Here is a 16064-nt window from a genome sequence, read left to right as displayed (position 1 = left end):
TCTGGTGCTGAATATAAATATACTAGTGCTGAATATAAAAATGCTGGTGCTAAATATAAATATTCTGGCACTGAATATGAAGATACTGGTGTTGAACATGAAGACCCTGGTGCTGTATATAAAAATGCTGGTGCTGAATATAAATATACTAAGGCTGAATACAAAGACCCTGGTGCTGAATATGAATATTCTGGCACTGAATATGAAGATACTGGTGTTGAACATGAAGATCCTGGTGCTGTATATAAAAATGCTGGTGCTGTATATAAAAATGTTGGTGCTGAATATGAAAATGCTGGTGCTAAATATGAAGATTCTGGCACTGAATATGAATATTCTGGTGCTGAATATAAATATACTAATGCTGAATATAAAGACCCTGGTGCTGAAGATGAATATTCAGGCACTGAATATGAAGGTCCTGGTGCTGGAGGTGCAGATCTTGGTGCTGAAGGTGCAGATCCTGATGAGGATGCCAATGCTGAAGAGCAGAGTCCTGATGCTGAATGTGCAGATGCCAGGCACAGCGCGGTCACCGCGGCCTCACCCTGCTGTGACACCTCCTGGCAGCCTCATGCTCTGCCTTACCTCAGGGAGCAGCTTTAGGGCTTAAGGAGTCACCCTGGCAGCCATGTGCCGTAATCTGCAGCTTGGAAAAGTCAGGAGGCTCTGAGGCCCTTATGTAAAGACAGGGCTGGGTGCTGGCGTGGGTGCCCAGGTGCTGGTGGCAGCACAGAAGGGTTTTGCTGGTTGTTACACACAACAGGCAGCCCCAAATCTGCACCTGAAACACTGGGGCTAAATGATTTCATTATGTGGAAAGGATCAGTAATTCTTCTGCAGGAGCTCGTGGCAGAAATTTAAATGTCGGCTCCAAAATTCAATAGCTCAAGGATTGCTGCAAGAAAAAGCTGCCAGGACAAACAGGACCCAAATCCCCTAAAAATAATACCTTAGCCCTAAAGCCCTAACCTTGACCTAACCCAACACTAACCTATAAGCAGAAACTAAACGAAAACCATAATTATAAAGCTAAAAAAACCCCTAATGCAAAAAACCACTTAATCTAAAAAAACTGTCTTACCCAAAATCTAACCCTAAAGACAATGGTAACAATAATCCTAAAAAATTACTAAACCTGAATCCTAACCCAAACCCAAAGCAATAACACTAAAGGTAAAACAAAAGCCCAAATCAAGAGCAAACCCAGTCTCAAACCATGACCATGACCAAACATTGAACCCTAACTTTGACCCTAACTCTAACCCTAACCCAACAATAACCTATAAACAGAAACCAAACAAAAAGCATGACTCTAAAGCTAAAAAATCCCCTCATTTAAAAACCCCTAAGTCTCCCCCAAAATCTAACCCCAAACACAATGCTAACAATAATCCTAACAAAATCCCTAAACCTGAATCCTATTCCAAACCCAAATAACACTTAAGCAAAAACAAAAGCCCAGATCAAAAGCAAACCCAATCCCTCACCATAACCCTGACCAAACACTGAACCTGACCCCAACCCCAACCCCAACCCCTAATCCTAACCCAAACCCTAACTCAACACTAACCCATAAGCAGAAACCAAACCAAAAAACATAACTCTAAAGCTAAAAAATTATAATAAAAAAACCCTCCCAAGTCTGATCCAAAATCTAACCCTAAAGACAATGCTAACAATAACCCTAACAAAATCCCTAAACCTGAATACGAAACCAAACACAAATAACCAAACACAATAAAGGTAAAAGAAAAACCAAAAGCAAACCCAATCCCTAAACCCTAACCCTGACCTAACCCTAATCATAACACCAACCCCAACCCCTGATCCTAGCCCAACACTCACCTATAAGCAAAAACCAAACCCAAAACAGAACTCTAAAGCTAAAAAAAACCCTAATCCAAAAATCCTTAAGTTTTACCTAAAATCAAACCCTAAATACAATGCTAACAATAATGCTAACAAAATCCCTAAACGTGAATCCTATTCCAAACCCAAATAACACTAAAGCAAAAACAAAAGCCCAAATCAAAAGCGAACCCCATCCCTCACCATAACCCTGACCAAACAATCAACCCTGATCCTAACTGTGACCCTAACCCCAACCCAACACTAACCTAGAAGCAAAAACCAAACCCAAACCATAACCCTAAAGCTAAAAAAAACGTAATCCAAAAAACCCCCAAGTCTTACCCAAAATCTAACCCTAAGTACAATGCTAACAATAACCCCAACAAAATCCCTAAACCTGAATACTGAGCCAAACCCAAATAACACTAAAACAAAAACAAAAGCTCAAATCAAAAGCAAAACCAATCCCTCACCATAACCTTGACCAATCAACCCTGATCCTAACTGTGACCCTAACCCCAACCCAACACTAACCTATAAGCAGAAACCAAATCCAAAAAACATAACTCTAAAGCTAAAAAAAACCTAATTCGAAAAAGACCCCAAGTCTTACCCAAAATCTAACCCTAAAGACAATGCTAACAATAATGCTGACAAAATCCCTAAACCTGAATACTGAGCCAAACCCAAATAACACTTAAGCAAAAACAAAAGCTCAAATCAAAAGCAAAACCAATCCCTCAGCATAACCCTGACCAAACACTGAACCCAACCCCAACCCCTAATCCTAACCCAAACCCTAACCCAACACTAACCCATAAGCAGAAACCAATGCCAAACCATACCTTTAAAGCTAAAAAACCCTAATCCAAGAAATCCCTATGTTTTACCCAAATTTTAATCCTAAAGACAATGCTAACAATAATCCCAACAAAATCCCTAAACCTGAATAACAACCCAAATAACCCTAAAGGTAAAACAAAAGCCCAAACCAAGAGCAAACCCAATCCCTCACCATAACCTAACCCTGACCAAACATCGAACCCCAACCCCAACCCCAACCCTAACCCGACACCTTGGCCGCACTCTTTGGGTGATTCAGAGACGAGCGAGGGGCGTTCGCCTCCTCTGCAAAGGCGCAGCGGCCCCGTGTGGCTGCTCCTTTCCTTTCCTTTCCTTTCCTTTCCTTTCCTTTCCTTTCCTTTCCTTTCCTTTCCTTTCCTTTCCTTTCCTTTCCTTTCCTTTCCTTTCCTTTCCTTTCCTTTCCTTTCCTTTCCTTCCCTTCCCTTCCCTTCCCTTCCCTTCCCTTCCCTTCCCTTCCCTTCCCTTCCCTTCCCTTCCCTTCCCTTCCCTTCCCTTCCCTTCCCTTCCCTTCCCTTTCTTTTTGTGCTTTTTTACATCAGGTGTTTTCCTATTCTGTTTTTCTACTCTTCTCAAGGACTGTTTGTGAAAAGATGTTTTTGTTAGTCAGCCAATCAAGTAGAATGTGTCGAATCTGTCCATAAACGAGAGGATTTTTAGTATTAAACATTTCTCCTGCAAACCTTCGAGTGAATTCCAGACTCGCAGGTGACCCAGGGGTCAGCGGGGGATTTCTCTTACAAACCCCTGGCTGTGATATCCCCCCAGCTTTACCCTCAGGCCTGTGGGTGGTGCTTGAGGAGCCAGAATCGGGGTGGGGGCACGGGGAGCAGCCAAAGGGCTGAGGGTGCTCCTGGGGGGCAGGACAGGGGGCAGGACAGAGGGCAGAACAGACACAGGGCAGGACACAGGGCAGGACAGAGGGCAGGACACAGGGCAGGACAGAGGGCAGGACAGAGGGCAGGACACAGGGCAGGACAGAGGGCAGGACAGAGGGCAGGACACAGGGCTGGACATCGCCTTCGGGGCCGCTGCCGCTGCCCCGCTCTGGGCACCGCGGGTCCCCCGGCACCCCCGGGCACCATTCCCGGTCTCGCTGCTCTTTCTCCTCCTCCTTTCCCCGCACCGGTTTCCGTCTCTCCTGCGCTCCTGCCCTTCCACGCTCCGCGCTCTCCCTCCCGGCCGGGCTCGCTCGCCTCTCCCGGGGCTGCAGGAACGGGCGAGGAGGGAGCGCTCCGGGGATGCCGCGGCTCCCCCGCTACCGGGGCTCGGTGCCGCCGCTCCGCTGAGCCTGGCAAGTATCCAAAGAGCCCGTTTGGCCACGGGGCGAGTGAATGCCCGTTCCCGGGAGCCGCCCGCGAGCCGCCCGCCCCAAACGGCGGCGTCCCCCGCGCGCCCCGGGTTCCGCCCCGGTTCCGCCGGGCCAGCGGCCGCTGCTGCCCTCCGGCCGCTCCCTCTCCCTCCCTCCCCGTCTCTCTGCTGGCCCAAAGGCCACGGCAACATCCCGGATTTGCAGCCCGGAGCCGGAACCAGCGCAGCATCCCCGCTCCCCGCAGGCTGAAGCTGCCGCTCGCTCGGAGGGACGCTGGGCTTGGGGTCGCTCCCTGCTACGGGTTGGTTTTGGGGACCAGGGGATGGGAGAGATGGCAAACAAATGGCAGCAAAGGGGAGGAAATTGGTGGCAGGGACGGGATAGGGGGATGGATGAGGTTTTTAGGTTGGAGGTGTTGGACCCTGCGATGTGTTGGGGTGTTGGAGCTTTCTGCTACCTGTGAGGAACAGCCTCGCTTGGTGGGATGCAGGACTGGGTTTGTGTTGTTTAAGGGCGGGGAGGGGATGCTGGTTTCTTTCCTGCCAAAACCTCGCTGGGCAGTGCCAGCCTGGTGGGTTTAGGGGGCTTAGAGGGAATTTCCCGAGGCTCGGGGCTGTGAAACCCCCCAGGGCAGGCAGCTCCGTGTCCAACACCCAGAGGTGTCACCCAGCCAGGCCCCAGGTGTTCCAGGAACTCCTGTTTGGGTGTCAGGCAGCGGCTGCAGCTCGCAGAACCTCAACCCTCTTGAAGCGATATACAGAATAAATAGACTCCACTGATTTATTAAAAAATATGGATATTGATCTAGTGCCGATATCCAACTGTGACAGACGAAAACTCTCTAACAGTTCAGAGTTAGAAAGTGGATGTTTATTGTGGGATAACTCCCAAATACACACTGCAATTTACAGGTGATTGCAGAATCCTTTTATCTATACAAATATTGAACACCCAAAATAAAAATGTATATTCATAACTTTGGTACATCCCATTCCCAATATGGATATTGATCTATGGATTTTGATATCCAAAATCTATGGATTTTGAGATCCATTGATATCAATTCAATACAAGTATTGAATACCCAAAATACAAACACTTATTAATAACTTTGGTACATCCCATTCCCAATATCGATATTGATCTAGTACCAATATCCAAAAACTCTCTAACAGTTTAGAGTGAGAAAGTGGATGTTTATTGCAGGATAATTCCCAAATACCACTGCAATTTACAGGTGATCACAGAGTCCTTTTAACTATACAAATATTGAATACCCAAAATACAAATCCATATTCATAACTTTGGTACATCCCATTCCCCGCCCCATATGGTAATTAGTTCAAAAGCCATTAAGCATGGTAATTAGTTCAAAAGCCATTAAGCATGTGCAGTTTGTTCCTTGAAATGGGGTCCCTTTCATGGGGAGGGGTCCCAAAATGAGGAAGTAAATGAAGTCTTCCTCATTCTGACCTTTCTACCCTTTCAGTGCAAATCTGACAAATGAACCCTTGGTAGAACTCCCATTCCCCGTCTTCAATTGGTTTCAGAACAGAGGAGCCCTACAATTGTCTGATGTTCCTAAAAGCCATTTATCAGTTTCTATATTCTCCATTAGAAACCCAGCTAACCAAACATTGTGCTGACAAGCAATCAATTATTAATTAACTACTAACTCTTAACTTCATCAAGGCCTACCCATTTATTTCAATTAACTCAAACAAAGTTTATCTCTAACTAAAAGCTTAGCTTCTGTAAAATCTCCAAATTCCTTAAAGTTTATGTCTCAGCTGCCCCAGCCACCCCCAGCTGGTGCTGGAGTTTTGGCACCACAGCTCCAAAGCCAGGAGGGGCTTGGACCCAGCCGTGTCAGCCAAAACCCAGCAGCAACCCAGTCTTGGTTTGAAAATCAGGTGTGTGCTGAGGAAGGCAGGAACCTCCCCTGAAATGGAAAATGGAAACCTCCTCCTCCTGAATTATTTTGATTTTGAAATTAAGGGGCTCTCAGGCAAAGATATGGGAGCAGGAATAACAGTTCTTTATTGGGGAAGAAAATAAAAATAAAATAAACAATGCAGTAATAGAAAATAACCCTGCCAGAGTCAGAGCAGGCCCTGCCCCCCTGTGTGTCAGGGGGTGGCACAGCCCCATCCCATGGGGGCTCAGCCCTCCTGCAGTGCCAGCTGTGGTTCTGCTGGAGCAGGGATCCTGCACAAGGGGGGAGTTTTCCTCTGCAGCTCCAGGGCTGCTGGAGATGGGCCTGGGCTCCCTCTGGCAATGCAGGGCAGCAGAAGCTGCTCCTCTGGGAATGCAGTGGGCAAAGTTTGTTGGGGGTGTCCCAAACCTCAGATTGTATCTGGGTAGGAATGTTTGAAACCTCAGATTGTATCCAGGTAGGAATGTTTGAAACCTCAGATTGTATCCAGGTGGGAATGTTTGAAATCTCAGATTCTATCCAGGCAGAAATGTTTGAAATCTCTGAGGCTGGAGATTGTGGTCTTCCTCATGATTGAACTTCTGAACTTTTCTCCTTTGTGTTTTTGGTCCCTTGGTGCTGATCTGGGTACGTCTGTTGGTCTTGATGAGCCCGGAGACAGAGGCACCCCTTTATCAGCCCCTTTATCTGGGTTCCTTGCATCCCTTGGTTGTGGTGGTGTTTGCAGGTCCCCAGGACGAGGGAAGAGATGAGAATCTTGACTCCATGTTTCAGAAGGCTGATTTATTATTTTATTATATATATTATATTAAAAATGCTATTATTATATATTATAATATTATATTTAAAATGCTATAGAATGCTATTAAAACTATACTAAAGAAAGACAAAGGAGACATCAGAAGGCTAGAAAGGAATGAATAATAAAATCTTGTGACTGACCAGAGTCTGATACAGCTGGACCTGTGATTGGTCATTAATTAAAAACAATCACATGAGACCAATCAAAGATGGTAAACCATCTCCAGACCACATTCCACAGCCATCAGATAATTATTGTTTACATTTCATTTCTGAGGCTTCCCAGCTTCTCAGGAGAAAAATCCTAGCAAAAGGATTTTCATAAAATATGTCAGTGACACTTGGTCTTCTCCCCGTGTTGCTCTTTATGCAAGAAGCTTCAGAAATTTGCATTTTCCTATGCCCTTAGTACTTAAGCAAAACGGTTAAAACTCAACACATAATTCTACAAGCTAAAAATTAAAACACTTAATTCACATTGCTAACTCAAGTGTGTCAAAAGCATCTTTTATGAAAAATCCTTTCCTTAGGATTTTTCCTCCTGAGAAGCTGAGAAGCCTCAGGAACAAAATGTAAACAATGATTATCTGCTGCTGTGGAATGCAACAGGTGCATCTGTGATTGGTCCATGTTGGATGTTTGTAATTAATGGCCAATCACAGCCCAGCTGGCTCGGACAGAGTCTGAGACAGAGCCTTTGTTATAATTTCTTTATTATTCTATTCTTAGCTGGCCTTCTGATGAAATCCTTTCTTCTATTCTTTTAGTATGGTTTTAATGTAACATATATCATAAAATAATAAATCAAGCCTTCTGAAACATGGAGTCAGATCCTCATCTCTTCCCTCATCCTAAGACTCCTGTGAACACAGTCACACAAGTGAACTCCAAAAATCTCTTATTCCACTGTGCCCCTTCCTCCTGCAGCATCCACCCAGCAGTGTGAGCCATGAAAAATTGTGACCGTGTTCACAGGGGTTCTTGGATTGGGGAAGAGATGAGGATCTGACTCCATGTTTCAGAAAATTTGATTTATTATTTTATGATATATATTACATTAAAACCATACTAAATGAATAGAAGAAAAGGTTTGATCAGAAGGCTGGCTAAGAATAGAATAGCAAAGAATGAATAACAAGGGCTTGTGGTTTGGCTCTCTGTCCGAGCCAGCTGGGCTGTGATTGGCCATTAATTACAAACATCTAAGATGGGCCAATCAAAGATCAACCTGTTGCATTCCACAACAGCAGATAATTATTGTTTTCATTTTGTTCCTGAGGCTTCTCAGCTTCTCAGGAGGAAAAATCCTAAAGAAAGGATTTTTCATAAAAGATGTCTGCGACAAAAAATCTCTTAATCCACTGTGCCCTTTACCTCCTGCAGCATCCACCCAGTGGTGTGAGCCATGAAAAATCTCTTATTTCACTGTGCCCTGTCGCAGATAACTTTTATAAAAAAATCCTTTCCTTAGGATTTTTTCTTCCTGAGAAGCTGAGAGGCCTCAGGAACAAAATGTAAACATTGATTATCTGCTGCTGTGGAATGCAACAGGTGCATCTATGATTGGTCTCATGTGCTTGTTTGTAATTAATGGCCAATCACAGCCCAGCTGGCTCGGAGAGAGTCCAAGACAGAGCCTTTGTTATCATTCTTTGCTATTCTATTCTTAGCCAGCCTTCTGATGAGATCCTTTCTTCTATTCTTTTAGTATAGTTTTAATGTAATATGCATCATAAAATAATAAATCAAGCCTTCTGTAATATGAAGTCAGATCCTCATCTCTTCCCTCACCATAAGACCCCTGTGAACACGGTCACAGTGCCCCTTCCCCCTGCAGCATCCACCCAGCACTGTGAGCCATGAAAAAATCTCTTATTTCACTCTGCCCTTTGTCTCCTGCAGCATCCACCCAGCGCTGTGAGCCATGGTGTGCTCCAGCCCCGTGCCCAGAGCTCAGGGCTCCGGCCAGGAGGAGCGGCGCGGTGCCCAGCCCGACCTGCTGTGGCTGGCCGACCTCACGGGCGCCCACCTCGGCTTGGCCCCCATCTCCCAGGACCCCGAGGACCGCTGCAGCATCTGGGAGAACCTGGTGAGCCTGGTGGACTTCCAGAGCCCGGGTTTTCCCCTGACCTCCGAGGAGCTCTGCCACTACATCGACATCCCGCGCTCGCCTGCGTCCTCCCTGGTCACCACGAGCCTGCCCCGGGCTGTGACCCCGCCTGGACCCCCAGGGGACATCGACTACAGGACAAACAGCCACGTCAAGCCACCCTACTCCTATGCCACCCTGATCTGCATGGCCATGGAAGCCAGCCAGCAGCCCAAGCTCACCCTGGCTGCCATCTGCAAGTGGATCAGCGATAATTTCTGCTATTTCCGCCGTGCCCACCCCAGCTGGCAGGTAGGAGGAGGTGTCTGGGTTTGGAAATGCCTGCTGAGGAAGGCAGGAGCCTCCCCTGAAATGGAGAATGTAAACCCTCCCCTCAGCCGAATTGCTATAAATTTTTTATTAAAAATATGGGAGCAGGAATAACAGTTTGTCTTGGTTTGGAAAGCCAAGTGTGTGCTAAGGAAGGAAGGCAGGACCCTCGCCTGAAATGGAGAATTTAAATCTCCCCCCCTCCAAATTACTATAAATTTTAAGTTAAGGGCTCTCAGGCAAAAAATATGTGAGTAGGAAATAACAGTTTCTCTTGGTTTAGAAAGACAGGTTTCTGCTAAGGAAGGCAGGACCCACCCCTGAAATGGAAAATGTGAACCCCCCCTACTCCTCTGAATTGTTATAAAATTTAAATTAAGGGTCTTTCAGGCAAAAATATGGGAGCAGGAAATAACAGTTCTTTAATAGGGAAGAAAATAAAAGGATAAAATAAACAATGCAGTGAACTAAAACAACACTGCCAGAGTCAGAACCCAGCCTGACACCCTGTGGGTCAGGGTGTTGGTGTCAGTCCCGTTGGAATTGTGGCTCAGCCCTCCTGCAGTGTCAGGGGTGGTTCTGCTGGAGCAGGGATCCTGTAGGAAAGGGTGGAATCTTCCTCTGAGGATCCAGTGGAAGAGGCAGCTGCTGCTCCTCTGGGAATCCAGTGGAGAAGCTGTGCTGGTGTTCCAGAATCTCCAGATTATATCTGGGTAGGAATGTTTGAAATCTCAGATTGTATCCAGGTAGGAATGTTTGAAACCTCAGATTGTATCCAGGCAGGAATGTTTGAAATCTCAGATTGTATCCAGGTAGGAATTCTTGGCTCCTCCCTCTGGGTGGAGCATCTCCCAATGGGATGCTGTAGTTTGTGGTGTTTGTGAGGTCCCCAGGACAAGGTGAGAGATGAGGATCTGACTCCTTGTTCTCAGAAGGCTGATTTATAATGATAATATATTATGATATTATATTGTTATATTTCATAATATCATGGTATTTTATTATATAGAATTTATGCTATTATATTATATAAATTATATTTATGATATCATTGATAATATATTATATTATATTATATTATATTATATTATATTACATTACATTACATTACATTACATTACACAATGCTATATTAAAACTATACTAAAGAAATAGAGAAAGGATACATCAGAAGGCTTAACAAGAATGAATAATAAAAACTCCTGACTCAGAGAGTCTGACACAGCTGGCTGTGATTGGTCATTAAATTAAAACAATTCACATGGAACCAATCAAACATGCACCTGTTGGTAAACGATCTCCAGATCTCCAAAGCAATCAGATAATTGTTGTTTTCATTATTTTCTGAGGCTTCTCAGCTTTTCAGGAGAAAAATCCTGGGCAAAGAGGATTTTTCAGAAAATATCATAATAAACAATAATTCTTATCAGACACGCAGTGACATTCAATGGCCCCTTATCAGCAGATGTCCCCCCTGGAGGGAGGAGTGGGTGTGAAAGAGATAAGGAAATCTGCCCATTGAGGAGGAGACAACTGCCATACAGATGAAAAACAGAATCCAATTTGCTTTATAACCTGGGACAGGATGTTGGAGCCCTCGATGGCCACCCAGGGCTCTGCACAGCCCCCGGTCCTGGATGCTGCTTGTGAAAAATGTGCATTTTATGACTGGCTTTCCACAGATATTGAAATTAATATTTTATGTGTTATGTTAGAAAGTTGTGTTGTATTAATTTTCTTAAGTAGTGTGTTAAGTATTGTGAAAAATGCGTATTTTGTAATTGGCTTTCCACAAATATTAAAATGAATATTGTATGTGTTGTGTTAGAAAGTTGTGCTGTAATAATTTTCTTAAGTGGTGGGTTAAATATTGTGGAAAATGTGCATTTTATGATTGGCTTGTTCCAAATATTCAAATGAATATTATATGTGTTATGTTAGAAAGTTGATGTTGTTGTTTTCTTAAGTAGTGTGTTAAATGTAGTTTTATGTTATAGCATAATATTAAAATAGAAACGATGCTATGTAGGATTCTTTTTTTGGGAAGGACTCCCACCGAGATAGCAGCCACAGGACACCTGAATCTTTCAGAGAAAGAGAATTTATTGCTTTTCTATCGAGTTCTTCCCACCTTGGCCATCAGGATTAAGAGGAAGACGCTGACACTGCCCAGCCAGAATCCTGTGTTTGAATGGAATTTATGAATCATTCATGAGGTGTATGAATATGCAACAGGCTGTTGCTTTTAAGGGTTAATCCTCTATTAATGTGTGTCATTTTACAGGCTTATTTTGCCCAGAAAAAGGTACCTGAACCATCCATTTTATTGTCTCATATTGTCCTAAATCCTAATTGTCCAAATTTTTATTACTTTGATTATATTACTATTTTTACAACCATTTCATTACTATGAAACTTTTAAGATTTTAATAAGAATTGATTGGCATTTTTCACATTCCTGCCTTGCTCAGCGCTGAAGACACCTCAGGATTCAGAGGAAGAAGCTGACACTGCCCAGCCAGAATCCTGTGTTTGAATGGAATTTATGCATCATGCATGAGGTGTATGAATATGCAACAGGCTGTTGCTTTTAAGGGTTAATCCTCTGTTAACGTGGGTCCTTTTTCGGGATTATTTTGCCCAGAAAAAGGTCCCCAGACCATCTGTAACTCTTTGTTTTTATTGTCTCATATTGTCCTAATCATAATTTTCCAAATTTTTATGACTCTAATTATATTGCTATTTTTATAACTATCTTATTACTATTAAACTTCTAAAATTTTAAAAACAAGTGATTGGTATTTTTCACATTCCCGCCTTGCTCAGCCCTGAAGATACCTCAGGATTCAGAGGAAGAAGCTGACACTGCCCAATCCTGAGTTTGAATGGAATTTATGCATCATTCATGAGGTGTATGAATATGCAACAGGCTGTTGCTTTTAAGGGTTAATCCTCTGTTTTCTGGGCTTATTTTGCCCAGCAAAAGGTACTGAGACCATCCATAACTCTTTGTTTTTATTGTCTCATCTTGTCCTAAATCCTAATTGTCCAAGTTTTTCTTACTCTAATTATATTACTATTTTATATACAACCATTATACAACCATTTTATTACTATTAAAATGTTGAAATTTGAAAAGTTTGTTCCTTTTTTTTTTGCCTCCAGAGCTCCATCAGGCACAACCTGTGCATCAACAAGCGCTTTGTCAAGGTGCCCCGTGAGAAGGGGGAGCCGGGCAGAGGAGCCTTCTGGAAGCTTCACCCCCAATATGCCCAGTGGCTCAAGAGCAGCACCCTCAAAGGACACAGGTGATTTGCAGAAAAAAAAACCAAATCCACTGATATATGGGTTTCTTCGAGCTGGATTTTATAAGATTTTGGTGATTTGTATCATGTTTGAGATAGCTTAGCTATTTCAGATGGATAAAATCAGCAGGATGGCTTTTGTGGTGGTGTTGGAAACAGAAAAATTTTAATGAAAGCAAAATAACAAAACTCTATAGAGTACACCAAACTAGGTGCAAGAGGGAGAAATACCAAATCCAGTGATATATGGGTTTCTTTGAGCTGGATTTTATAAGATTTTGGTGATTTGTATCATGTTTGAGATAGCTCAGCTACTTCAGATGGATAAAATCAGCAGGATGGCTTCTGTGGAAGTGTTGGAAACAGAAAAGTTGTAATAAAATTTTTAATAAAAGACAAAATAACAGAACTCTATAGAGTAAACCAAGCTAGGTGCAAGAGGGAGAAATACCAAATCCAGTGATATATGGGTTTCTTTGAGCTGGATTTCATAAGATTTTGGTGATTTGTATCATGTTTGAGATAGCTTAGCTATTTCAGATGGATAAAATCAGCAAGATGGCTTCTGTGGTGGTGTTGGAAACAAAAAAGTTTTAATAAAGAGCAAAATAACAAAACTCTATGGAGTAAACTGAGCTAGATGCAAGAGGGGAAAAAAACCAAACTCCACTGATGTATGGGTTTCTTTGAGCCAGGCCATATAAGATTTTGGTGATTTATATCATGTTCAAGATAGCTCAGCTATTTCAGATGGATAAAATCAGCAGGATGGCTTTTGTGGCAGTGTTGGAAACAGAAAATTTTAATAAAGAGCAAAATAACAAAATTCTTTATAGACTATACTGAGCTAGGTGCAAGAGGGAAAAAACCAAACTCCACTGATATTTGGGTCTCTTCAAGCTGGATTTTATAAGATTTTGGTGATGTTTGAGATAGCTCAGCTACTTCAGATGGATAAAATCAGCAGGATGGCTTCTGTGGTGGTGTTGGAAACAGAAAAGTTGTAATAAAAAGTTTTAATAAAAGACAAAATAACAAAACTCTATAGAGTACACCAAACTAGGTGCAAGAGGGAGAAATACCAAATCCAGTGATATATGGGTTTCTTTGAGCTGGATTTTATAAGATTTTGGTGATTTGTATCATGTTCAAGGTAGCTTAGCTATTTCAGATGGTTAAAATCAGCAGGATGGCTTTTGTGACAGTGTTGGAAACAGAAAAGTTTTAATAAAAGCAAAATAAGAAAACTCTATAGAGTAAACTGAGCTAGGTGCAAGAGGGAAAAAACCCAAATCCACTGATATATGGGTCTCTTCGAGCTAGATTTTATAAGATTTTGGTGATGTTTGAGATAGCTTAGCTATTTCAGATGGAAAAAATCAGCAGGATGGCTTTTGTGGCAGTGTTGGAAACAGAAAAGTTTTAATAAAGGGCAAAATAACAAAACTCTTTACAGAGAAAAAAATTAGTTAGGGCAAGAGGTCCTTGCTCCTGGTAAAACACCCCTCAGTGGGGCTCTGGAGCTGAGCCAAGGAAAGAAAACAACGTCATTATTAGGAATGAAAGTCATTATTAGGAATGAAAGTCATTAATAGGTGTGGTATTTTCTGGGGTCCCCCATGGCAGGAAGGAATGAATCTGACTCCATGTACTTAGAAGGCTCATTGTTATGTTGTTATATATAATTTTATATTATATATATTATAATATATATATTTTTTTTTTATCCCCCCTTGGTTGTACATATGCATAAGGTCTCATAATAGGTTCATGCATATTCATTTTACTGGTTTAACAACTTGCAGCTAATCCTTGTACAGAGACAACTCTCAGGTCACCCTCTAAGTTTCTAAGTTCAAGGGAAATTTTGGAGTGTAGGAATGTGCCCTGCTGTTGACAGAGTGACAAAATTATCCTTTGTCTTCTAAAAAAGGGAAAAAAGCCCAGAAGTTTCTCTCCTCAATTATATATATATGTAATTTTATGTTATATAGAATTTTATGTTTTATATAATTTTATGTTATATGTAATTTTATGTTATATACAATTTTATGTTATATATAATTTTATATTATATATAATTTCATATTATATAAAGGAATGCTATATTAAACTCCACTAAATAACAGAGAAAGGATACAGACAGAAGGTTTAACAAGATAATAATGAAATCTCGTGACTCCTTCCAGAGTCCGACACATCTTGGCCCCAGTTGGCGCCATTAATTCATTAATTCCAAACAATTCACAGCAGAAACCAATGAAACAATCACCTGCAAACAGTGTCCAATGTCCGCAGCAGAAACCAATGAAACAATCACCTGTTTGCAGATGTAGTTGGAGGAACAATCTCCAACCACATTCCAAAGCAGCAAAACACAGGAGAAGCAAATGAGACCCGAATTGTTTTCCTTTTTCCCTGAGCCTTCCTGGCTTCCCAGGAGAAGCACCCTGGGCAAAGAGGATTTTTCACCAAACACGACGGTGACACAGCTCTGTCCCACAGGGCCCTTCCAGATCCTGTCCCAGCCTCCAGGAGAGCCCAGCAGGGCCCCCGGCGTGTCCCCAGCCCCGCCGGCACCGCCACCGCCTCCGTCCCCCGCGGCGGCCTCGAGGTGGGCGCGGAGCTGCAGCGGCTGCTGTGCGAGTTCGAGGAGTTTGAGAGCTGCCAGCGAGGGGCCCAGCAGAGCCAGCAGCCCTGGGCAGAGGCACCCTGGGCGCCCAGCGGTGCCCAGGGGTGCCAGGAGGGGCCGGGCGAGCTGACGGAGCTGAAGAGCAGCACGGAGTGGGAAGCGCTGCTGGATGCCCCCGCGGAGCAGGGGGAATTCTGTGCTCTGGGGCAGCCTGGAACCTTCCCCCTGCACCCCAGCAGGGCACGGGGCTGGCCCCAGGCCCTCGCTGAGCCCAGCCCTGCTAAACCAGGCCTGGATGAAACCCTGATGGCCACGGCGTTCCTGGAGGCTGCGTGGCACGAGGAGATGAGAGGGAACCTGCCCAGCTGCATCCCCGGCGAGCAGGAGGCCGGAAACTTCATGGATTGGGACTCTCTGGCCCCTTTACGGCTCTATTAGAGATGGGAGATTAAATTAGATTAGATTAGATTAGATTAAATTAGATTAGAATAAATTAGATTAGATTAAATTAGATTAGATTTGATTAATTATACTAGAAACAGTCTAGATTAGATTGCTTAGATAGATTAGACTAGGCTAGACTAGATTAGATTATATTTGTTAGATTAGATTAGACTAGACTAGACTAGGTTAGATTAGATTTTAGATTAGATTCCATTCCATTCCATTCATTAGATTAGATTAATATTAGATTACATTAGATTATATTAGATTAGATTAATATTAGATTAGATTAGATTAATATTAGATTAAATTACATTAGATTACATTAGATTCAATTCAATTCAATTCATTTCAATTCAATTCAATTCAATTCAATTCAATTCAATTCAATCCAATTCAATTTGATTGATTTAGGAGGGGCTTTAGGGGTGGGTGTAGATGGTTTTGTGGATGAGGGAATTTTTTTGTATCTGTTCGTTTTTTTTCTTTTTATTCTGGTT

At 42.9% G+C, this 16064-nt stretch overlaps 1 protein-coding gene across 1 annotated transcript; it reads left to right on the top strand.

Annotated features, from left to right (window-relative positions):
- The first annotated feature begins 3824 nt into the window (after nucleotides 1-3824).
- On the top strand, nucleotides 3825-15591 carry LOC139604821 (forkhead box protein J1-like). Its single transcript, XM_071456117.1, has 4 exons — nucleotides 3825-4328; nucleotides 8667-9165; nucleotides 12349-12491; nucleotides 14994-15591. The coding sequence occupies exons 2-4, from the start codon at nucleotides 8689-8691 to the stop codon at nucleotides 15556-15558; spliced, it is 1185 nt and encodes a 394-aa protein (XP_071312218.1). The 5' UTR covers nucleotides 3825-4328; nucleotides 8667-8688; the 3' UTR covers nucleotides 15559-15591.
- Nucleotides 15592-16064: the final 473 nt, after the last annotated feature.

The sequence above is a fragment of the Agelaius tricolor genome, unplaced genomic scaffold (assembly GCF_023055355.1).
Source record: "Agelaius tricolor isolate 1412-34295 unplaced genomic scaffold, bAgeTri1.0.p SCAF_55, whole genome shotgun sequence".
In the NCBI taxonomy this organism is placed as follows: Eukaryota; Metazoa; Chordata; class Aves; order Passeriformes; family Icteridae; genus Agelaius; species Agelaius tricolor.
This window is presented reverse-complemented; position numbering and strand designations above follow the sequence as displayed.